The sequence below is a fragment of the Gambusia affinis genome, linkage group LG04 (genome assembly GCF_019740435.1).
Source record: "Gambusia affinis linkage group LG04, SWU_Gaff_1.0, whole genome shotgun sequence".
NCBI lineage: Eukaryota > Metazoa > Chordata > Actinopteri > Cyprinodontiformes > Poeciliidae > Gambusia > Gambusia affinis.
The window spans coordinates 32384305-32409555 of record NC_057871.1 but is presented as its reverse complement, the minus strand read 5'-3'; the positions used below and the strand labels follow the sequence as shown (position 1 = coordinate 32409555).

Below are 25251 nucleotides of genomic sequence, written 5' to 3'. Positions count from 1 at the left end.
GGTGGCCCCACATGGGTTTGCCCAGGTAGATTTTAATGGGCTCTGATTGGGTCTTTAGTGGGGCCCAGATGGTTATCTTACATGAGGCCCACCTGTGGCCCACTTGGGTGATTTCAGGTATATTTATGTGGGTCCCAATTGGGTCTGAACTGGGCTAGAATATGGGTAACAAGTGGGTTTGTCCACGGTTTCCATGGTGGCCCCACATGGGTTTGCCCAGGTAGATTTTAATGGGCTCTGACTGGGTCTTCAGTGGGACCCAGATGGTTATCTTACATGAGACCCACGAAGGTGCCTTGAGGAATATTTACCTAGGTCCCAATTGGGTCTGATCTGGGCTAGAATATGGGTAACAAGTGGGTTTGTCCAAGGTTTCCATGGTGGCCCCACATGGGTTTGCCCAGGTATATTTTAATGGGCTTTAACTGGGTTTTCAGTGGGACCCAGATGCCATATCCTTGTAGGAACAATGGGGTCTTTCTCACCTAACCTGGAAGTGAATTACATTCTTAGATATGCAATCTTGATCAACAAAACAAAGGTCCTAAAATGTGTTAGCATAAAACTTGCAATAGAAAAAAAAAAGAGATGAAAAATTTATTTTGGTCAAGGCGTTTTATTTTGTAATTTGAAATATTGTCAGAAGTTATTTTTTACCTCACTACAGCAATTATTAGAACTTCATTAACACTCAGCAAATTGTGCCACAACAAAAAATGCGCTGTTAAAAAAAATAAAATAAAAAAACAATTATTCACATGGCATTTTGAAAACAGAAACTAGTTTACTATAACAAACATATAAACAGATCTATAAATATAGATTAATGAACATATATCTATAGCTGCACACATATAAAGACACCTACATATATCTGTAAAGATCTATATTAATGTATAAATCTAAATACCATCTATATAACATACAGTGCAGACCAAAAGTTTGGACACAACTGTGAGTCCAAACTTTTGGTCTGTACTGTAGATATATATGTATATACATACCCAGAGCTATATAGATCTTTCACAATACCGTTTTGTCAAACATTTTTAAGAATAACCTTCATGTCACATGCATGCTTAAACTTAGAAAGCTCTCATACATTATTGAAACTGTCCATCTTGAAAGATCTGCCCACCTGAGTTTGAACTGACAGCCTCCCTAGTTGTTCTAACTTTCCTATTTCCACCAGTCACAGGCTCCAGTAAACCACTTTGAGAGTGCCTTTTCCATATCTTTGTGTGATTCTGTAGATGGATCCATTTCTTTTAAGTGTCCCTAAAATAACAAGCAAAGGTAGAAATTGTATTAGTATTTTACTTTAGTACAGTGTAAAATTTATGAGATTTGCATCTCCCCCTTCATGGGGCAAAAATGCTTGCAGAGATCTGCCATAATCAAAAGCACTCTTGAGTCATTATTATGATGTACAAAAACTATATTCTTATGGTAAATTTTAAATATATCCATCTATATAAATCAACTACTGGCATAAGAAAGGTTTTATTATGGTTTTGTAGATTTTGTTAATACTGTTTGAAAAACAAACAATATTACCTTCAAATTTTGTCATGTAACAAAACTTTTTAAGTTCTCAACACAATGAAAGAAAACTATGAAAATAAAACCAAAAATTGAAGTCTCAGTTTTTAACCTAAAAGATTACTAAAAATACCAAACAAAAAGCATATAACAACCAAAATAAATTAACATATGTTTAAGAAAGAAAAGTGGAAAAAGAATTTACTCTGACCATTAAAATTGATATTTACCATACACAACTTCAAAGAGACGCGGGTCACGGAGCTTGTGTTTCCAATGTCGTCCAAAAAGGCTGAACTGGACCGCCAATTCATGGGGCATGAGGACTCGCACAGCTGGACACTCCTCCAATTTCTGTAACCATGGCAACCTTAGGTATAATGACAATAATAAGACAACATTTTGAACTCAGGATACATGATACATTTTATTTTTATTAATCAGTTTGTTATTATTTCCCACTTATGCTTAATTTTTGTATTAATTTACCTTTTTCAAATCGTCAAAGGCGATCTTCACAGGTTGATGCTCTTGAAGTCTGCGAAAAATATTTATTAGTCCAGTTAAAATAACATTTGGGCTTTTCAAAAAGCCTATATATATTTAAGGCAAATCAGCCTTTGTATAGATTAATCACTGAAGCCTTATATTGTAAACACTGAACAGTTTCACTAATGCAATTATCCTCATTTATTTGGTACTGTGACAGGACTGACAGTAGTATTAATCTTAAGAGTAGTTTAGAAAAATCACTAATAAATATTACTAATAAATCCTAAAATATTGTACACATTAAAGAACAAGAGCTACACTTAAATATAAGTATATTTCACATAAGTGCTAGCAAAATATTGCAAAAATATCAGAGAAATTCTTCATCTTTCAATCATTGAATCAGGCTTGGCCACTGAAGACTAGTCTATAGACCAACACACAACAGCTGCAGACTGAAACAAATTATGAGAAAACAAAACACTTTAAAGTGTCACTTACATGATAAAACAAACATGATTTAAAAATATTAACTGCTATGCCTTTATTTTATTTACAAAAAAGCTTTTAGGCCCAATATACTGAAACCAAGTGGGCCCCATATCCATCCATCCATCCATTTTCTATACACCCTTTGTCCCTAATGGGTCAGGAGGGTTGCTGGTGCCTATCCCCGGCTACTTTCCGGGCTGTTCACCCTGGACAGGTCGCCAGTCCATCGCAGGGGCCCCATATCTATCCCATTCCCAGTTAGCCCACATTAATGCTGAATAAGGCCCATACAATTAGCCCAAATGGGTCAACAATATGGCTCCCATCTTAGGTTAAACATGTGGGGCTCATGCAGTCACCCACACAAAATCCATGCCCAATCACTACCAATCTAGCCCACAACAAAACGTTCAATGCAGTTTCATTTAAAATAAAAAAAGCACCCTTGCATAGGTGGGTCCCAGCCAAGCCAGCATGCATGAGACCCACCCATGCATGCTGGTTTAACTGATTGTGAGAAAGATTATTAAAAGCCCATGTACATAGAATGAAATCACAATAGTTACTCTTTTTAAATCATGCAAGTGTTTTTATTGTGTCAAGACACTGAAACAAATTCTGCTAGCAACTTAGATTCTTTAGTGAACCGAATTTATTCTGCCGGGTTAGCGCTCAAATGAACCAATGGTAGCTCAGCAAATAATGGCGCCGCATTATTTGAAAATGTTATGGCTCAAAACAATACGGAGTTTGAAATCGCTCTGCACCAAAATATTCTTATATTATTGATGGTAGATTATTTATTGTGTTTTAACAATATCAGAAAAAACTGTCACAAGAAAGGATAAAAAAAAAAAAACATAAATAATCTTTTGGGGTGCGCCGGTCATCCGATCTGTTACGACCAGCACATTTCTTTAACTGGCGATTTAAAATCTCCCTAAAATTTGATATAATACACGTAAAAAAGACAGAAGAGAAGTACTTACAGATTGTTTCGTAGGACAGTCAACCTGCAGATTCCGCGCAAACGGACTGATGAGGAGAATACGTTGGAGTGTGAAACCGCATATCCATCCGCAGTTAATTTTACGTTTTCCAAGAAACACAAGATTAATTTTGAGTGTTACATCGGTTTAACAAATGTAAAACCGATGTAACACTCAAAAACGTGCTCAAACAAAAATAAATAAATGTCCTCCTTATTCAAATGTTCTTTGGAACTATTTTCTATAGTGGATGTGTAAAATGCCTACTTCAATTCACCAATCTTTATTGGCAAAGGTGCCAAGAGCACAAGTGTCAAACTCCTGTCCTCCATGTCCTGCAGCGTATAGATGTGCCACATGTACAGAACCCTGGAATGAAATGGTTTAATGACCTCCTCCTTGTGTAGATAAGTTCTACAGAGCCTTAATGAACTAATTATTTTATTCAGGTGTGGCGCAGGAGAGGCACATCTATACGCTGCAGCACACCTGCCCTTGAGGACTGGAGTTTGACATCCTGCAATAGAGCAATAAAAAGGTTAAAAAGATCATTGCAACCAGATTAAAATATATAAAATTAATCATTAATAGAAATGTTAAGTTTTTATTTCATTTTATTTATGCTGACAACTTGGAAAATGTTTGCAGATATATGAAACAGATGCTCAAAATTTTAGTCTTTCTCACTTGATAATGAGTTTTGCTTAAATTTATTTTCTAAACATTTTGTAATATTTTTCACAATGGTCTGATCTGAACAATTTCTCCAAATAAGAATTAAATCCTGTTGTGAAAAAGCTGCAATAAACCCTTTGCATTAAAAAAAGCAAGGTGAAAAGTCCAGATCTGAACCTAATTTTGAGTGAGCAGAAGATTACATATACATGGTGCATATTTAAAACAGATTATGTCTCAAAAATCACATCCAGACTGGACTGGACTGTTCTAGTGTAAATAATAAAAAGAAAAACCGTTAGGTGTTCAAAGTGTAGTAAGAACAATACTGAACTGTTTTAAAAAATAAAGCATTGAAGCATTATTTTTTAATGGCAATATCCTGGTCTTTTTGGAAGCGTAGTGTCATGTCGGTGTTAGTAAATGAGCCAGACACAGAGATCACATAGTGAGCATGTTTTAGGTACAAATACAATACACCTTGGTGACTTCCAAGACGAGGTAACCATCCAAGGAAAGCTTTTCCTTCTGTAGACAGAAAAGCTTATGCAATTGCTTCTACACTTCATATCAACTACATTAGAGGCCAACTGAGTACAAATTGCCTTGGCAAGACCATCAATCTGATACTTTGGGTAATTTTTTTTCCAAATTTTTAGTTTCTTGCTCTTGCAGCTTTTGCTTTTGACATATAGTGAAAAGTTTGAAAGTTACAGGTTAACCACATTCTCTATTAAGATGTTCGAAAGTTTTGTACCATTAACTGACATAAAAATCTATAGGGTCTACATTTCCTTGTTGAGGTCCAACTTATGTACGGCCATGTTTATGTCATGTGGGTTCGATGTGGAAAGCCCACATGGGCTTCCTATGTGGGGCCCATAATACTGAAACTATATGGGCCCCACACAGTGTAGCCCATTTCTGTCCCATTCCCAGTTAGCCCACATAAAAAAGGACTAGGGCCTACATGTCCATGCCCAGGTCCAACCCATTGTACGGTCAGCCCATGCTTATGTGATGTGGGTTCAATGTGGTCAGCCCACATGGGCTTCCTATGTGGGGCCCATGATACTGAAACTATATGGGTCCCACACAGTGTAGCCCATTTCTGTCCCATTCCCAGTTAGCCCAAATAAAAAAGGACTAGGGCCTACATGTCCATGCCCAGGTCTAACCCATGTACGGTCGGCCCATGGTTATGTCATGTGGGTTCAATGTGGTCAGCCCACATGGGCTTCCTATGTGGGGCCCATGATACTGAAACTATATGGGCCCCACAGAGTGTAGCCCATTTCTGTCCCATTCCCAGTTAGCCCACATAAATAGGACTAGGGCCTACATATCCATGCCCAGGTCCAACCCATGTACAGTCGGCCCATGTTTATGTGATGTGGGTTCAATGTGGTCAGCCCACATGGGCTTCCTATGTGGGGCCCATGATACTGAAACTATATGGGCACCACACAGTGTAGCCCATTTCTGTCCCATTCCCAGTTAGCCCACATAAAAAAGGACTAGGGCCTACATATCCATGCCCAGGTCCAACCCATGTACGGTCAGCCCATGTTTATGTGATGTGGGTTCAATGTGGTCAGCCCACATGGGCTTCCTATGTGGGGCCCATGATACTGAAACTATATGGGCCCCACAGAGTGTAGCCCATTTCTGTCCCATTCCCAGTTAGCCCACATAAAAAAGGACTAGGGCCTACATATCCATGCCCAGGTCCAACCCATGTACGGTCAGCCCATGCTTATGTGATGTGGGTTCAATGTGGTCAGCCCACATGGGCTTCCTATGTGGGGCCCATGATACTGAAACTATATGGGCCCCACACAGTGTAGCCCATTTCTGTCCCATTCCCAGTTAGCCCAAATAAAAAAGGACTAGGGCCTACATGTCCATGCCCAGGTCTAACCCATGTACGGTCGGCCCATGGTTATGTCATGTGGGTTCAATGTGGTCAGCCCACATGGGCTTCCTATGTGGGGCCCATGATACTGAAACTATATGGGCCCCACACAGTGTAGCCCATTTCTGTCCCATTCCCAGTTAGCCCAAATAAAAAAGGACTAGGGCCTACATGTCCATGCCCAGGTCTAACCCATGTACAGTCGGCCCATGGTTATGTCATGTGGGTTCAATGTGGTCAGCCCACATGGGCTTCCTATGTGGGGCCCATGATACTGAAACTATATGGGCCCCACACAGTGTAGCCCATTTCTGTCCCATTCCCAGTTAGCCCACATAAAAAAGGACTAGGGCCTACATATCCATGCCCAGGTCCAACCCATGTACGGTCAGCCCATGTTTATGTGATGTGGGTTCAATGTGGTCAGCCCACATGGGCTTCCTATGTGGGGCCCATGATACTGAAACTATATGGGCCCCACACAGTGTAGCCCATTTCTGTCCCATTCCCAGTTAGCCCACATAAAAATGGAGTAGGGCCTACATATCCATGCCCAGGTCCAACCCATGTACGGTCAGCCCATGTTTATGTGATGTGGGTTCAATGTGGTCAGCCACATGGGCTTCCTATGTGGGGCCCATGATACTGAAACTATATGGGCCCCACAGAGTGTAGCCCATTTCTGTCCCATTCCCAGTTAGCCCACATAAAAAAGGACTAGGGCCTACATATCCATGCCCAGGTCCAACCCATGTACGGTCAGCCCATGTTTATGTGATGTGGGTTCAATGTGGTCAGCCCACATGGGCTTCCTATGTGGGGCCCATGATACTGAAACTATATGGGCCCCACAGAGTGTAGCCCATTTCTGTCCCATTCCCAGTTAGCCCACATAAAATAGGACTAGGGCCTACATATCCATGCCCAGGTCCAACCCATGTACGGTCAGCCCATGCTTATGTCATGTGGGTTCAATGTGGTCAGCCCACATGGGCTTCCTATGTGGGGCCCATGATACTGAAACTATATGGGCCCCACACAGTGTAGCCCATTTCTGTCCCATTCCCAGTTAGCCCACATAAAATAGGACTGGGGCCTACATATCCATGCCCAGGTCCAACCCATGTACGGTCAGCCCATGTTTATGTGATGTGGGTTCAATGTGGTCAGCCCACATGGGCTTCCTATGTGGGGCCCATGATACAGAAACCATATGGGCCCCACACAGCGTAGCCCACATCTGTCCCATTCCCAGTTAGCCCACATCACTGCTAAATAGGGCCCATACATTTAGCCCAAATGGGCCAGCCCATATGGGTCCCATGTTAGGTTAACCACATGTGTCTCATGCAGTTTGCCCAGATAAAACCCATGCCCACTCATTACCCATGTACCCCACAACAAACCCAAGTGGGGCCCACTCATGCATGCTGGCTGGGCTGTTTGGTAAAACCGTTCTGGCGCCCTTAATAGACATTACAGACAATTAGAAACTATAACTCAAATTGTACTTGGTTTTTAGTTCTTACCAGTAAAGACATTTAAACCCACCAATGATTGCCTCATGCTCCATATTAATTACTAGCTCAAAGGCCTCTGTGACTGACAAGCCTAGAGCATGAAAAGCATTAGAGATGTTACCTTCAGTTAGGCCCTAACTGAACCTCCTTGTGTTGGTCGCTGATTGCGACAAACACGGCAAAACATACCTAGGAACCACAAACAGCTTTAACAACACAACATCTAATGGTTCATTTAATAGCAACAATTTACCGTTAACTCAGGATAAATTAAAATGCATTATATTAATATTTTCACGAAGTACAAAATATGCTTACCATATTCAGTTTTATAAAGCCACCCACTGAACTTCGGCTCAACTACCCATTTTAAACCGGCTGTTTTGATATTTGGTGTTGTGGCTCTTAGTGCCAATTCCAGGGGTAGCTGCACGTGGCTCGGTCTTAATTAGCCGCGGCCCGGTTAACGTTCACGAGGTGTCGGTGCGCTCCCATTGGTCGGCAAGTAAAAGAGTAGATTCTTCCACTGTTCCTCTAACTTTGAAAAAAAAAAGAATAATAAAAAAAAGGAATCCAACGTTTTTTAAACCTTTTCTTCGTGACATGTTGCAGTCGGTGTTACTGTGTAAAGAGGTAGAGAAAGGTAGTGGTTTTGGGGGTACCGGTGTGAGAAAAGTACAACAAAACAGTGTTGTATTTTTAACGTTTTAACCACTAGATGTCGCCATTGCGCGTAAACGGATTTCACCAAGAATACTCATAAACCTTCATTTTCCCTGTTACCATGTATAAAAATGAGGTAATTTACAGCAAACAAGCAGCTTAGCCTAGCGGCGGGAGCAGTAAAGCATGGCGGGCCGCCAGGCCTATAATACGCTGGGGGAAACTCTGGAGTAGTATCATCAGCGAACTGACTAATTTGTATTTCTTTACCAAAAACAGAAATATCTTAATTTAAATACCCTAACCCTAGTTGATTTATAGAAAAGTAGTCAGAAAGAATCAGAGTAGCTAAAATGAAGAGATAAGGGGAGATTGGGCAGCCCAGACTAATTCCTGGAAATAGGTTCAATCTAAGTGAGGTGCCATTTTTTAACTAAACTGTATTGCAGAAAAAAGGACCAAATCCAAAATTAAGAAGAAAGCTAAAGATAAAGTTGTGATTAATGGAATCAAATGCTTTATAAAAGTCTAAAAAACGTATGAAGCTATTATCAGTAATTAATTCTGAATAGTCCAGAATATCAAGAACGAGCCTCATGTTATTGGATTATTCCTATTTCATAGGAATCCAGACTGCGTTTCTCCAATAACTGTATTTAAAACTAATTTAAGTCTTTTTGCAAATACTGATGCAAGGATTTTATAATCATTATTTAAGAGCCTTATAGAATGCCACTTATCAATAAATAACTTGTCTTTTTTGGGCTTAGGTATAAGGGTAATAATCCCCTGATTTAAAGTAGGGGGAGAAAGCTTTTTTCAATGCTTTCTAAGAAAACGTTAGCTGGGAAAGGAGTAAGTTGATCACCAAACTGCTTGTAGTTAATCCATCTGACCCAGGGAATTCATTGTTTTTTAAATCATTTATAGAATAAATTATTTAATTAATTATAATTTCTTATTGGGGCTGCACAGTGGTGCAGTTGGTAGAGCTGTTGCCTTGCAGCAAGAAGGTCCTGGGTTCGATTCCCGGCCCGGGGTCTTTCTGCATGGAGTTTGCATGTTCTCCCTGTGCATGGTGGGTTCTCTCCGGGTTCTCCGGCTTCCTCCCACAGTCCAAAAACATGACTGTCAGGTTAAGTGGTCTCTCTAAATTCTCCCTGGGTGTGTGTGTGAATGGTTGTGTGTCTCTGTGTTGCCCTGCGACAGACTAGTGACCTGTCCAGGGTGACCCCGCCTCTCGCCCGGATCGTAGCTGGAGAGGAACCAGCAACCCTCCTGACCCCATTAGGGACAAAGGTGAACAGAAAATTTTAATCTTGATCTTACAAAGGTTGTTTTTGTAAGTGAAATTTATTTTATCAACATCTAACAAATCTGAGGAACTCTTTTTGGAGAGCCTCATAATTTTGCTAATGATTTTATTTTCTTCAACTTTCCTAGACTTTTCTGAAGCAGAACCAGTTTGTCTTAGGAACTTCGTAATCTCAAATTTAACCCTTTCATGCATAGTGGTCACTACAGTGGACAGCTATCTGGTGCTTCTTGTGGATTTGTATGTTATAAATGCACACAGACCACTAGTGGACACTAATGCAGCACAAAATACTCAACTACTGGTCATCAGTTGCCAATGCAAGAAATTCTTTTTGTTAAATCCAATATGGCTGACAGACCAAAAAGCATGCCGATTGACCCAATGCCTCCTTCTACTGTAGACGACTCTTGCAGGAAAAAAAAAAAATCTGCCAGCTAACCCCTAAAGAACAATACTACTGATGTAGTTTTTAAATAACAACTTTGTATTTGGAGAAAATTACAATTGATCACCTAAAATAAATAAATAAATAAAAAAAAAATTTCCTACCTTTTTTTATGCCTTAAGAAAATAAAAAATAAAAAAGGGAAAAAAATACTGACACAAGGGATCATAATTCATGCATGAAAGGGTTTAAAAGCTCCCAGATATGGCCATATTTATTTTGAGCATTAGTTTTGTCAAAATAATAAGAGATTGTTTGGGAGATGTTTTGTTGTACTCAGTCTAACTTAACTGAAGAGTTGTTTAGGATCCAGAAGGCTTTCCTATTCCGTGAATGGTTACCAGACAGATTTATCAAAATATATATTGCTTTATGACCTGTGAATGGAGTGGGAAGAATATCAACAATAATGTTATTGGCTTTTAAGGAGTCAGATACTAACCAATAGTGAATCCGAGACTGTTTAGACCAGGGGTGTCAAAGTCAAATGGACGGAGGGCCAAATAAAAAATTTAGCTACAAGCCGAGGGCCGGACTGATCAAATGTTCATTGAAATTTTTTTAAATGACGCATATAGTCTAGTGAACCTAATTGAACCTACTGAAAACCTAACAAATATATTCCAATATGATCAGATAAATAAAGCAATATTTTCTTATGGCTCTGTCAGTAATCTTTAATTTTCAACAGACACAACTGAAATATTTTTAAAATATAATTGGATTGAAATACAATAAAATAAAGTGCAAAAATCTATTAATCAAAAACAACACTTTCATCAAGGAGAAGTAACATGCAGTGAAAACAAATATTAAACTTTAACTTTTAAACTTGAACTGAGTAAAAACTCTAAATATAAACTCTAAACCTTGTTTGAAACCCCCGGTTCTCAGTGTCCACCTTCCTTTTTGCCATTTTTGATGGGTATCTGAAAGTTAATTTTACAGTTATGCTGACGACTGCTGTGCTAATAACCCTTCTAGACCGGACGTGTCGCCGGCGACACATCTAAATTTGCAGTACCTAATTCCGCCACACGTAGCGCTAAGTGGAAAAATTCCAACGGTTTCTGAAAGGGGAGACGTTGCACTTTCCAGCAAGTATCGGGTTAATACGGTAACTTCGCAGCTGCAGCTGCAGAGAGTGTAATTAATCAACACATTCTCACACCCGACTCGAGTTGGGACGCCGTCTGACCATGCGTCACATATTGACGCGAAGGGTATACCCTTCGCGTCAATATGTGACGACTTGGGCAGGTTCCTTCACCGTAAAATTTTGACGATTTTGACGATTTTGGAAGGTCGCATGTTTTACATGGATTATTTACGCGAATGGTCCTCGCAAACACTGCCGACACTTCAAAACCCAAAAATTGGTTAGGTTTAGGGCAAAAATTACGGTAAGGCATCAGGTAAAACCCTTCGCGTCACATATTGGCCGAATTACCAGCGTCAATATGTGACGAGGACGGAAGTACCATGCGTCAATATATGACGAGTTGGGAGTGAGAGTGGGTTGAATTAATCCGGGGGGCACTCGTTTAATAGACGGTATATTTCGGCAATAACTTGGTGGATATTGAAAGTTCCGGTTGTTATGGATACATGGGTAAGTACATCATCTCACAGAACATTTAAAGAACTACTTACAGTTCAAATAAGGAAGATATTTTTTTTCAGACGGGGTGCCGGCTTGCTGCAGTCTGCGGGCCGGTTCTAATAATAAATCAAGATCATCCCAGGGGCCGTAAAAAATCGTCTCGCGGGCCGGATGTGGCCCGCGGGCCTTGACTCTGACATATGTGGTTTAGACCCATCATTGCTACTCCAGGTGAAAGTGGAGTCCAGTGGATATTTTTCTCTCCATATATCCTTTAAATTGTATCTCTGCATGAATGATTTAAGAAGAACACTTAAATTTTGAGTTTGAGGTGGTCATTTGTCCAGTTGAATCATATTAAAATCCCCTCCTATAATAAAAACTGTATTAGGAAATTTATTTAGACCATCAGTTAGATGATTTTCTATCAGAGAAAGAAGTTTTGAATTTTCATGTTTTGAGTTGTAGCCATAAATATTAATAGTAATCAAAATTTGATTGCAATATGATAATATCATAAATATGAAATGTCCTTGAGAATCTCACTTATTCAAAAGGATCAATCTAATTTGTTTTTTAAGGTAAGTGTGCCAGCTGAATGCTGGCTACCATGTGTGGCTACCAAAATATTGACTTTTCAATATTTTCCAGAACAGTCACTATGACTTTTCCAGACAGTCAATGGTTGTCACTAGAATGTGATTCTTGAAAGAAGAAAAGTTCTGTGTTTAGCTTTTGGTTTTGTGGCATTTTTTAGTCCTCTGGCATTTAATGAACCTATAGATAAAGACAGATTTATACAAAAATATGAAAGTTTGTGAGTGTGTGTGTGCTGTGTTGCTTTCAAACTATGGGCGTATTTACAGATAAGGTGGAAGAAGTATACGTAGTTTTTTTGATTAACACTACTTATTCAAACATTTAAATAAAGAAAGTAAATTGTAGCATTCTTAAATTTAACTATGAGTTGTTAAACAAGTGAACATATATCTATACTTTTTGTGAACAAAATTTCCTCAATACAATATGGATTTAGAATGTCAGATCCCTGGTGGCACTAGAAATCCGCATCTTCTTCCAGATGGAGCTGCGTCGACTGCTGTCTCTTCTGCCCATATCAGTACACAGAGAGGCCAACCTCTTTACCATTCATGTAGGCTCGGACAGCAACGTGTAGAGCAGCCAAATCTTCCCCTCTTTTCCAATGTCCCACTCTGATCCGCTGGACAAAGATCCTCTGTGAAGCCCTAACCCTAACCTCCTTCAGGAAGGAGTTGCTTTTCAGACCGTTATCCCGATACGTTTGGGAAGAGAACTGGAGGATGATTCCTCTTGGCCTGTTATTCTCTTTCATTTTCCCTAAGCGGTGAACAATATCAACCACATCAGCAAGCTTATGTGTTCCTTTTGGAAATATGGCTTGACAGATCCTGATGGTTTCCTTTTTTTTTTTTTTACCTCTCCAGGGCTCTAGTGTCCCTTTATACAGTGGGGCAAAAAAGTATTTAGTCAGCCACCAATAGTGCAAGTTCTCCCACTTAAAAAGATGAGAGAGGCCTGTAATTTTCATCATAGATATACCTCAACTATGAGAGACAAAAGGAGAAAAAAAATCCAGAAAATCACATTGTCTGAATTTTAAAGAATTTATTTGCAAAATATGGTGGATAATAAGTATTTGGTCAGCTACAAACAAGCAAGATTTCTGGCTCTCACAGGCCTGTAACTTCTTCTGTAAGAGGCTCCTCTGTCCTCCACTTGTTACCTGTATTAATAGCACCTGTTTGAACCCGTTATCAGTATAAAAGACACCTGTCCACAACCTCAAACAGTCACACTCTAAACTCCAACATGGCCAAAACTAGAGAGCTGTCAAAGGACAACCGAAACAAAATTATAGACCTGCACCAGGCTGGGAAGTCTGAATCTGCAATAGGTAAACAGCTTGGTGTGAAGAAATCAACTGTGGGATCAATTATTAGAAAATGGAACACATACAAGACCACTGATAATCTCCCTCGATCTGGGGCTCCATTCAAGATCTCACCCCGTGGGGTCAAAATGATCACAAGAACGGTGAGCAAAAATCCCAGAACCACACGGGGGAACCTGGTGAATGACCTGCAGAGAGCTGGGACCAAAGTAACAAAGGCTACCATCAGTAACACACTACGCCGCCAGGGACTCAAATCCTGCAGTGCCAGACGTGTTCCCCTGCTTAAGCCAGTACATGTCAAGGCCCGTCTCAAGTTTGCTAGAGAGCATTTGGATGATCCAGAAGATGACTGGGAGAATATCATATGGTCAGATGAAACCAAATTAGAACTTTTTGGTAAAAACTCTACTCGTCGTGTTTGGAGGAGAGAGAATGCTGAGTTGCATCCAAAGAACACCATACCTACTGTGAAGCATGGGGGTGGAAACATCATGCTCGGGGGCTGTTTTTCTGCTAAGGGACCAGGACGACTGATCCGTGTGAAGGAAAGAATGAATGGGGCCATGTATCGTCAAATTTTGAGTGAAAACCTCCGTCCATCAGCAAGGGCATTGAAGATGAAACGTGGCTGGGTCTTTCAGCATGACAATGATCCCAAACACACCGCCCAGGTAACGAAAGAGTGGCTTCGTAAGAAGCATTTCAAGGTCCTGGAGTGGCCTAGCCAGTCTCCAGATCTCAACCCCATAGAAAATCTTTGGAGGGAGTTGAAAGTCCGTGTTGCCCAGCAACAGCCCCAGAACATCACTGCTCTAGAGGAGATCTGCATGGAGGAATGGGCCAAAATACCAGCAACAGTGTGTGAAAACCTTGTGAAGACTTACAGAAAACATTTGATCTCTGTCATTGCCAACAAAGGCTAAATAACAAAGTATTGAGATGAACTTTTGTAACTGACCAAATACTTATTTTCCACCATATTTTGTAAATAAATTCTTTAAAAATCAGACAATGTGATTTTCTGGATTTTTTTTCTCCTTTTGTCTCTCATAGTTGAGGTATATCTATGATGAAAATTACAGGCCTCTCTCATCTTTTTAAGTGGGAGAACTTGCACTATTGGTGGCTGACTAAATACTTTTTTGCCCCACTGTACACAAGCAGGCTGACAGGAAAGGGGAGGAGAGGGGGTAAGACATGCGGCAAACCCGCGCCGGCAGCGTCGAGGACTAAAGGCCTCCAAATATGGGTCGCGTTATCCCCTACGCCACCACGGCACGCCCTGATGGTTTCCTTTTTAACGTCTTCTCTTAAAACAGCCTCTGGTACACCATAAAGTTTCAGAGTACCGCTTCAATTCAAAAAACAACAGAGGGGAACCACCGAGATGGCGGCAGCATAAGGCGTCCTGCGCTCTCAGTACTAGTACTCTTACTTTGCAATTTCCTGGGTGTATAAGCGCTCAGTTAAGAACTTTTCTACTTTGTAAAATTATCTTACTCTTAGGAAGATGCCTTAAACAGCCCAAAAAAGAGCCAGTGACCACAATAAGCTTTTATGTACTTGTGATGTTGTTTCACATGTTGTGTGTTTTTGTGTTTGTGACATTCTGTGTGTTCAGGGTGGGGGGGGGGGGGCTGTGTGGCATATACAATGTATATATTTCACACCCTAATGTGTGCTCTTATTGTGAAGGGGCGAAGGTGAGGTTAGAAGACAATAATGGTTGTACTGTGTGTACAGAAGTAAAGAAAGTGGACAGTTGATTAACTATGCTAGCTTAACTTTTATCACCTTAACTCTATACTCTTGCTGCACAGTTCGGAGTATTTCGGTTGAATTAGCACCAAAACAAGGCGACCCACATGGATTTTGTCTCTGTCATAAACAGGTCTTTAAATTAGCTAATCAACCACCTCGAGTGTTCGCTTCCTAATGATCACAAAGTAAAAAATTTAAAACATAAATCTGCAACCAACAGAATGTTCTGTTTGGTGGTTTTACTTTTATTGTGTGGGAAATGTTTTTGTGGGTTTTTTAATGTTAATTCCTGATGCACTTGAACTAATCTCTGCTCTGCGCTCCCGAGGCTGTTTATTGGTTGCCATGGCAATCAGTGTGACGTTAAGCTCACCGACTAAGAAAAGACTAACCCGGTCACCAATTTTTCTACGTTTTTCCTGGACAAATTGCATCATTTGTTCATAGAACGTGGCAATAATTCAGAGCAATCATCAAATAGGATGAAATATTTCATAAAGCTTGGGAGTCAAAGTTTGTTACATTTTAAATCATGACTCCTACAAGTAAAATGAAATTATTGGGCAATATAAGAGGAATTTGTTTTGTTCTGTCTTGTATCTTTACAGAACTGACAGAAACCAAACTAGTTTTTATTTATATGTAGAGAGAATATATATTTTACATATCCAAACATCAGCACCTCAGCTTTAAGCCACATTTTATACAATCCAGTAATAACTCTACTTACCAACTACTCCAAGCAAACCCAAGAAAGTTTTGCATCGTTAATATTTGCTATATTAAAGGCATATCATATCTCATCTGCTATGAGTAAGTCAGCAGGACAAAAGGTTTTGCCAACTGAAACAGAATTATGTGATTCTGATTCTGTGGAGTCAGAATCACATAATTGAAAAATACGAAGTTTGTATTGACAAGGATTCATTAGGTTTACACAGAAGTTACTCATTCTGCTTTTGAAATGTTTAATAACATTTTGAGTGCTGCAGAATCTCATGTTGTTGATGTTTTTAGCACTGGATAAAATCAGACAATAAAAGGCAACTATGCGATAATTCGTCACAAAAAATATTACTGAATTATGAAAGTGTTTTCAACTGTAGGCAAGCATTCAGCAAATACATTGTATATCATTCCATAAATTTGAATATGAGTGAAAAGTTCCTTTGTCAGCAGTTCCATCACCAAGTGAAAGAGATCATGTAGATTAATTAGATGACGTTTGTTTTAACATATTTATATTTTGTAGTAGGTTTAATACCTGCTAAAAGGTTATTTTCAGGACATATATCCTAATTTATTGAATAAGACTGTCTGGCATTCACATGTAAGGTTTGGCTTTATTCTTAGCACTAACCCCCCCGGCGCTCCTCCTTCTCCCCACAAACTGGCAACACAAAGTTACACTCGTGGCTCAAACCCTACATGTACCTCAGAAGTGAATACTTTGGCATGACAGTAGGTGTATTTACCTCAATTCCAATCTCTTTCCATAAGTCTGTCAACATTTTCAAACTTATCCATGTTTTAGGACAAAATAGGTTGAATGCTTTAGACTTCCTGTATGATTATAACTGGCAATGTCCTCTGTGACATTGCCAGTAGACAAACTGTCTATATATTAAACTTTTACAGACATTATGCTTATGGAAATTAGCACAATAAAACAATAGGTACACTTTAGAGAAAATGTGAAACCTATTTTAGCAAGAACTCTATTATTGTTTTAATAGAGTGTCACAGTATTCGAGTATTACTTCAGACAAAGTGACATTTCTCCTTCCTGAGAACAGTGAGGATCAACGACAGAACGTTCCTATTAACTGCACCTTACAGAAACTGACAAAAAAAAGAATAAAACAATAGAGCAATTAAACAGAGAAAACACTTATAAAAGGACAGGAAAACAGCTAACCGAGACAGACAAATAAAAGTATGACTTACAATTTCACGATATTGTGGACTCATTATACATGTGACATCATCAGAACTACCGTGTTGATGATTGGTACCAGATGCCTGAGGTGAAAAAAACATTACTGGGTTCTTTCTTTTCCAGTTTGTGTTTATGGATGTGTATATGGTAGAGGTAGAAAAATAGCAATATCACAATGAAGCACGGTTTACTAGTGGGACTAGGAGATCTCCAGCTTGTCAGAATAATATATTATTGTATCATTATTGTCCATTTTTCACATAGTAACACTAAAGTTGTGACAGTCATGTTATTATATTCCCATATGAGTCCTAAATAGTCCCTTGTCCTTTAGAGATCTGATCACTTTAATGTGATCTTTGGAAAATGAAGTTCAAAGATTACTTCAGAAGCCCTTCTGGGAAAATAACAGCTTGCCTCATTTTCTCATTTTTTGCTACTTTTTTGTTTAGGAAATGAAGCTCAAAGGCAAATCCCAGAAGAAACACGGGATCAGTGAAGATAAGCAAGAATCTGTTAACTGGCAAAATCACTTTTTTCAAGAATATGTTGGCTTAATATAATTATAATATGTTTTAAGAAACTCATCTTGAACCTGTAATCATTTTTTCAATTGGTTGTTTTGTCATGTTGGGGGCTAAGAGCTTGACCCACACACAGAACACGTCAGCAGACTAAGAAATCAGGTAAAGAAGATTTATAGGTACAAATGACAATGTTGGTTAAATGTGTGGTTCTTGACTGCGGGCTGCAGGATTGGGCTCGTCGGTACAATGGGTGAAAAATCACATTATTCCTACTGTTACGTATGACGTTACGTCTCCCCAGGCCCTGGGGAAGCTTGTAAGAGGAAAACCTTGTGGTCTTTGATAGAGAGCTTGATGTAATATTTTAACAAGATAGTAACTCAAAACAATTCAATGCAGAAATGGTTCTTCAGATGGAAATCAAACTTCTGCCATTGCCTACTCAAACCCAAAATCTGTGATTTCAGAATCAGAATCAGCTTCATTGGACAAGTTTGTGTGTGCAAGCGAGAAATTTGACTTTGCATCCTGTACACACAGTGTGCATTATGAGGTAGAAATATATCAACTTTAAGGGAAATAAAACAATAACAAATAACAATGTGTACCGTATATTGATTTGGATTTACACACTTTTTATTCCTTTTTTAAAGACAGGCAAGGCCTAGAGCAAATGTACTTATTTAGTCTCCCAGTAGAGAAGTTGACTACTCAGACTGTGTAGAGAAACAAGGGATGTTTTTTGCAAACTGAACCTGACTCTAGTCCTGTACAAGTCCTGAATGAAGACCCTCTCTGCAGACCTAGTTGTTGGTGATGATGATGATGGTGGTGGAAGAGTGCGGTGTGTGTTCTTCACCAGTCCACCATCAGCTTCACTCTTTGGTGCTGTCTGTGTGCAGACCTAACCCCATTCTGGATAGGACCAATTACTGTGATGTCATCGGTGCCTGCTCTGGGAGGCAGAAGCTTAGAAACTTGGCCACTGCAGCTCCAAGGACGAGCTGCATCTCAAAGGCAGAGTTAGGTTCAGCCAGGTGTTTTGCAAAGCTGAATGGTTGCCATGGAGATTAAAGGATTTCTCAAATATCCATGAAAGAATCAAGGCAAAACTCCAGGTGTGATTTTGATGAGAGAATAACATTATAAGATGATGCAATGCTAAAAGAAAAGTTGATTAAATATGATACTGCCCCTTTAAAGGTTTTTAACAACTCTTCCTGGCTTGGCAGTGAGTGTGGAGTGTGTTGTAACAAAGATTATGTAAATTATTGTTGTTTTTGGTGCTTTATTATTTTTTTGTACTAAGTTATTATAGCAATGGAAAGTAATGAAAATATAAATCTATAAGAACTTTTTAAAAAGCCCTATATCTATATATAATGATGTTAAAGCATATCAGGCAAGCCGTAAAATCATAATACAGAGGAAGGATTAAAGGTGTAAAAAAAACAATCCAGCTTACACTCTGATCATCTGACTGGAAAAGAAAAGCACTGAAAGGACCAGGAAGTGAAGCATTCAGAAATTGTGTCAACACATTGCAAAACCACCTTAAATATTGACTTTAGTGTTTTGGAAATAATGTCACGCAATGTTGGCAGAGTATTCAGCTGGAACTGGAGCGACACATCCAGGGTCTCCCATCTGATCCAATCAATGAGTCTGTAATGAGGAGCGATTCCCCGACACGTCTGGAACAGAAAAACTCCAGCTGAGGAGGCAGGGCCGTGTGGCACATACCCTACCAGGTGTATCTCTGTGTGTAGAAGGTGGAGGAGGGGCACCACTGACTGAGTGCAGAGAGACTAGGCCCACATCCTGCAGGGATTATAGCTCCCATCTGCCCTGAGATTTCCTCTTTTCTTCCGTCAGAATCCACCAATGTTGGCTGGAGATATTTTTCCTGCTCTGATGCCATTTGGCTCTCTGTTATGTAGCCATGAAGCTTTTATCCTCTGTTTTCCATTATTTACTCTACAAATAAATCTGTCGCTGTCCTCTCACACACGACAAAAACAAATGACTGCATTTTCAACAAACTCACACAGGACTCTAGTGTTTTTTCAGATTTTAAATATTATGTTTAGTTACTCTTTTAGGTGGGGGGTGGAGAGCTTTGTGTGTACTTTGTGTGAACCCTTAGATCTGTGAGAGTTTTTACCTTTATGATCTTTGATATCCACTGCTGCCTGAGCCTCCAACAGCAGAGAGATCAGCTCCTTGTTCCCACTAAGAGCAGCGTGGTGCAGCGGAGACAACCTTCCAACAGAGACAGATTAAGAGTGAAAATAAATATTCACGTCTACACATCAGCATGAGCTCTGAGTAGAACTTTGCTGAATTAATCTCCCTTGTACAGCTACTCCGCCTTCAGCTCTATGTGGAAGATGGGAGGGGTGAGGCAGGCAGGGGGCAGAGGGGCGGGGTGACCTACTTCCATTAATAAGCAATCTTGCTATCCTGGAGTGGAGAGAACACACAGGCCATCTATGCGTGTGTGTGCGTGTGTGTGTGTGTGTGTATGGATCCCCTGTGCATCTAAGAGCCAGCCCCTGGAGTCAAATCAACCAATCATCAGTCATTAAACAGGGAGCTGAGCCCAATTATCTGATTTCCACCAACATAATAAAAGGATTCTTGTTATTTGATGGAGCAAAATGGAACATGGTTACAAGCCAAGCATGTGCACACATCTAGATGAAACATGAAGCAGTACAGCCAAATTAAGACTTGGCAACACTGCACATCTGCCTTTATCCATTGATTATTGACCATCTTTATGGTTTCATTTAGACAAACACAGATTTAAGTGGAGGAGGTTTTTCTTCACGAGTCAGTCACAGGAAGTTGAACCAAGGTAAGCAGTTTTCTCTCTTCCTTCATTTTTGCTGCATTCCATTTCCACAGAAAAATGAGAACCTGCACCTGGGAGTCACATCCCAGTTAGCAGTGAGTACACTGCTAACTGTACAGAGTTCCTTATTAGGCTACATCACACTAATAGCAGTGGATACATCTAAACATTTTGACGTTAGCCTTTGTTACTGGTCGTCTCCATCTGTCAGAGCTGAATGCTTCAGAGTCTGGGTGCTATCACTGGTTCTGATCTACATACAGTCTTCTCCAAATTTAACTGTACCCTTTAAACAATCAATACTCCACCGTCGATAGACTTACAGTTGTGTGTATTTTGAGGTAAGGCTCTAGCAACGTCTAGAAACTGACATTTTTACCCAGACTTCTTTGCAAAATTGTTTCATCCCAGCCAGACTGGATGGAATACATTGGGACATTAACAGAGCCAATCTAAATCATTATATGCTGTGTTGAATAGTATTTCACTGTAACTCTGTCTGTTTCAGGTCGTTGTTGAGTTTCTGGGTGGCTCAAGTCTTCTGCACCTCCGACAGGATTTCTTCCAGGATTGTCCTGTATTTAGCTTCATCCACCTTCTCATCAACCCTGACCTCTGAACCCTTTGTACAACATAAGGGTTGTACAAATGTAGGCTAAGGCTACATTTTAACTACAATGTATCATTTTCTTTCCTGTCAACTTTTATTTTTTTAAAGAGTTCTTTTGGCTCTAGTAGCCTTTATTTGCTAGTGAAACACCAGGAAAGTGTTGTGAGACAGGGGAAAGACAACGGTCAGTGGGCCGGAACTTGAGCCTCAGACTGAGGCCACATACATGAGTCACACGCTCTACCCCTGCACCAGCCTTGAGCCCCTTTCCTATCTTATAAAGGATAAGATAGGAAAAAAGGCTTAGAACTTTTTGATCAAGTTTATAGTTAGAGTGGCTCAGTGGCTCTGAGTCATTGCTGTGGTTACGTTGCTACAGGCTCAGGCTGCTGATGGACAAACTGACTGCTCTTCCTCTCTCTATTAAATTCTCATATGACTCTCCAATAAAATTTGAAATATTTGCTGTTATTCCAATTTTTTATTTTGATGTTCTCCCTCTGTGTTTTTTCTCTTTATAGACATTACATCTGGCCTGGAGTTTCTATGCAGCTGCGATACTTTCTTGTGTGCGTGTGTGTGGGCGTGGGCGTGTGTGTGTGTGTGTGGAGGACATGGACTGAGCAAGTGCTGCCAACAACTTTATCCCTCTAAAGATGATCCACTGTCGTTCAGTGTTTAACTCTGTTGGTGTTCTCGACAAAACTATTGGCAGAGTCTTTGCTGTGACTCACTGTATGTGCTCTCTTTCAATTTCTCTTTCTCTCTGAAAATTCATCTATGTAAAAAAAAGGGAGCAATGATAACAGGAGGGGGAGAAAGGAGCTGTTGGTTCTCACCCATCTGCATCCTGGATGTTGACATTAACCCTCTTTGTTGCTCCAAGTAGCTCTAAAAGAGGAAAAAAAGTGTTAAAAAGAATTGAGAAAACTGTTTAAATTTAAACCTTAATTCTGTGCAAGATGAAGCCTTTTGACTGCTTCATGTTTATACTAAATGAACAGTTCTTTGTCTGAAAACATTAAAGCAATAGCTTTGCCTTTGGCAAGATAATGGTTTCTTTTAAATGTACTGTAAAATAATAGTTTCAGGTTAGGGGTAGGATTTTATACCTGATCAAATATATTTTGAGTAAATTTGATGACTTTTATGTAGACTCCTTGGTTTAAAGTCCATTACACTTTGAGTTTTAAAGAAATAAATAGTCAGGGACATTATGGATTGCAAAGGGATTGCAAAATGAATATAGAAATAAACAGACAATTATTTTATGGATATCTAGTCAAGTCAAATTTTATGTGTATAGCAGATTTACAACAGCCTCAGCTGACCAAAGTGGTTCCCAACAAACAACATCACAGGGAGATAAATAATAAAAGAAAAGAGAAATAAAATGAAGTTTAGTAAAACTAATAAGTGCCCTGCGACAGACTGGTGACCTTCCAGGGTGACCCCGCCTCTCGCCTGAAATGTTCGCTGGAGACTGCAGCACCTCCTGACCCCACTAGGGACAAGGGTGTTAGAAAATGGATGGATGGATAGATGGAGAACTAAGACAAATATTAAATTGTCAATATACTAAAAGCTAATAGCATGAATAAAAAAAACATTTTTTAAATTTAACTGCAACAATTATCTTTCGTCCTTTACTTTTTCTCTTTAACTGATCTGAAGGCCAGGGAGAATAGATGGGTTTTCAGGCTGGACTTAAACTGACCTGCTGACTGAGAAAGCTTAACAGACAGTGGAAGACTGTTCCACAGTCCGAGTGCCGCCACAGAGAAGGCTCTGCCCCCTCTAGTTTTTAGCCTAGCTTTAGGGACAGACAATCAAAGCTGGTTAGTTGACTTTAGGGCTCTGGGTGGAGTGTAGGGCTGCAAGAGCTCACTGAATTAAGAAGGGCCCATGGAGTTTAAACACTTAAAAATAATCAATAAAACCTTAAATTTTACTCTAAAAGCAACAGGGAGCCAGTGAAGGGAGCGCAAAACCGGAGTAATACATTCAAGCCTCCTTGTTTTGGTCAGCAGAGCTTCTTACTGCTATCGTCTGTAAGATATATTTCTTCTTAGATATGGTCTCAACAAACCCATGGCATAATATTATCTTACCTTTTATCTGAGTTATTTAACAGGCGGTTGCCACGGCAACGGTGTGTTTAGACGACAAAGGGAGAGAGAGAGAGAGAGAGAGAGAGAGAGAGAGTAAAAAGGTAGGAGTGGTTTAGAGTTGATCACCTGTTCGGGTTGTTTTACCTTTGTTTACCTTTGCTGTGGCTCATTACAGCCACTGCAGTTTCTGAACGTTCAATAAACGACAGACTTGACCTAATTATCTCGTTCATTTGAGAGTATGTCATTCATAACCAGTGATGGCATAGTTACTTTGAAAAAGTAACTTTAATCGGACTACTGATTACTCCTTGAAAAAGTAACTTAGTTATATTACTGACTACTTGATTTGGAAAGTAACTAAGTTACATTAAAAGTAACTTTTTAGTTACTTTCAGCAGCTGCTAACAACAACGCTCAGCCTCCTGTGAAAATCACATTGATCTTTGCCAATACTTAATTGTCAGCTATTTTATAATGGTAACATCAACAATGTGTCTCCACTGATAAGGTTGAACTGAAGAGGAGATTGTGCAAAAAAATAAAAAACGTGAGTAATTTGTGTGGTCCACTGTTGTCTGGAAAACTAATAAGGATTTTAAACCCTTATTAGTTTAAAGGGAACCTGGAGGCCGTAACCCAGCCTCCAGGTTCTGTGTTACGGCCCTACGTTTGGTGTCAAAGGCACAGAGCTCCTCCTGCAGCTCCACAGCTCAGATGGCTGCACAGATTTGTGACACTTTGTTATGTTCCGGGGTTCTGGCTGCGTGGTGGGATTTCCTGTGCGCCCTTATCACCTTTTACCACCAGATGGCGACAGGTTCCGGTTGGAGTGCGGTGCATTATCATCCGCAGCTGTTCGTGATCATCTTCATCAGCGGCGCAGACTTAAGGAGTTGGCCGCCAGTCCAGCGTCGCCTGAGTGTTAGCCAGTCACGGTACCTCTGAGCCCCCTGAGCCCGTCTCTGTGTTTCTAGTTGTCCTTGAACATTCTAGTAATTATCTTTGTTTGCTCCGTTGCTTTTAGGTGATCCCTTGATGAGATCTCGGTTGAATTCCTGGTTTATGAACCATCCTCGTGACGCCGTGGAAAGTACCCACAGGTTGCCCGAGTTCCCAGACTCACCTCTCCGTTGTTTTGCAATTATCTCCTGGACTCCACGGCTGGCGGCTGTACCACTCCTCCGTTTCTCCGCTGCACCCGAGCCTACCTGTCCGCTCCCCGCCGCACTCCTCCGTTTTTCCTGGACCCACCAAGAACCGAGACCCCGGACATACATTGTTTCCCCTCCAAGACTCCGTTCATCTACTACAAGTAAGATCAGCCTGTTTTCCCAGAGAGATTTCCATTCTTCCCACGACCCCTGAACTCACCACTCTGTTCTTCCCTCATAGTGAACCATTGTTGCCGTCACTGTCGTTTCCCCTGGACCAGACCATCCTGATTCTCGCCGATAATTGTGTGATCATTATTAAATCATTTAACACTGATCCTACCTCTCCTGTCTTGTGTTCTGCATGTGGGCTTGTTAAAAACTGAACCCATCATGACAGAACACTCAGGCCAACAAATCAGCCCAGCAGACGCAATCCGGAGAGTCTTAGCCGAACAACAATCTATATTGCAAACTCATGAAAACGCATTAAGAGAGTTAAGTAGAATCCAAACTGAAACTAACCAACAACTGTCTGAATTAACCCGTTTCCTTCGAGGTTCAGCCCCTCAAACCTCTCCTCCAGATCCCGCTCCAGTTTCAGACCCAGCTCCAGCTTCTGACTCAGCTCTAGCTTCAAACCCAGCTCCGGAGGTCCAATCCACGTTTTCTGAGATCCGTCCACCTACACCCGAAAGATTC

General features: G+C 40.3%; 1 protein-coding gene and 2 long non-coding RNA genes across 8 annotated transcripts in view; 1 reads left to right on the top strand and 2 right to left on the bottom strand.

Annotated features, from left to right (window-relative positions):
* The window catches only part of si:dkeyp-9d4.3 (caskin-1), a 105639-nt gene that overhangs the window by 57659 nt on the left and 22729 nt on the right, over positions 1–25251 (bottom strand). For all 6 annotated transcript variants that reach the window (XM_044114757.1, XM_044114756.1, XM_044114758.1 and 3 more), the window contains exons 2-3: positions 22124–22175; positions 19982–20079 (exon numbers count right to left, since the gene is read on the bottom strand). In XM_044114757.1, coding sequence (XP_043970692.1) covers positions 19982–20079; positions 22124–22175 — 150 coding nt within the window. The remainder of the gene's footprint in view (positions 1–19981; positions 20080–22123; positions 22176–25251) is intronic.
* Positions 99–3707, bottom strand: LOC122829870. The gene is made up of 4 exons (XR_006370442.1): positions 3516–3707; positions 2032–2080; positions 1773–1912; positions 99–1278 (listed from the first exon to the last, which is right to left on the bottom strand). It is a non-coding gene; the product is annotated as an uncharacterized LOC122829870 (long non-coding RNA).
* Positions 20432–22115, top strand: LOC122829873. The gene is made up of 3 exons (XR_006370446.1): positions 20432–20677; positions 21183–21324; positions 21806–22115. It is a non-coding gene; the product is annotated as an uncharacterized LOC122829873 (long non-coding RNA).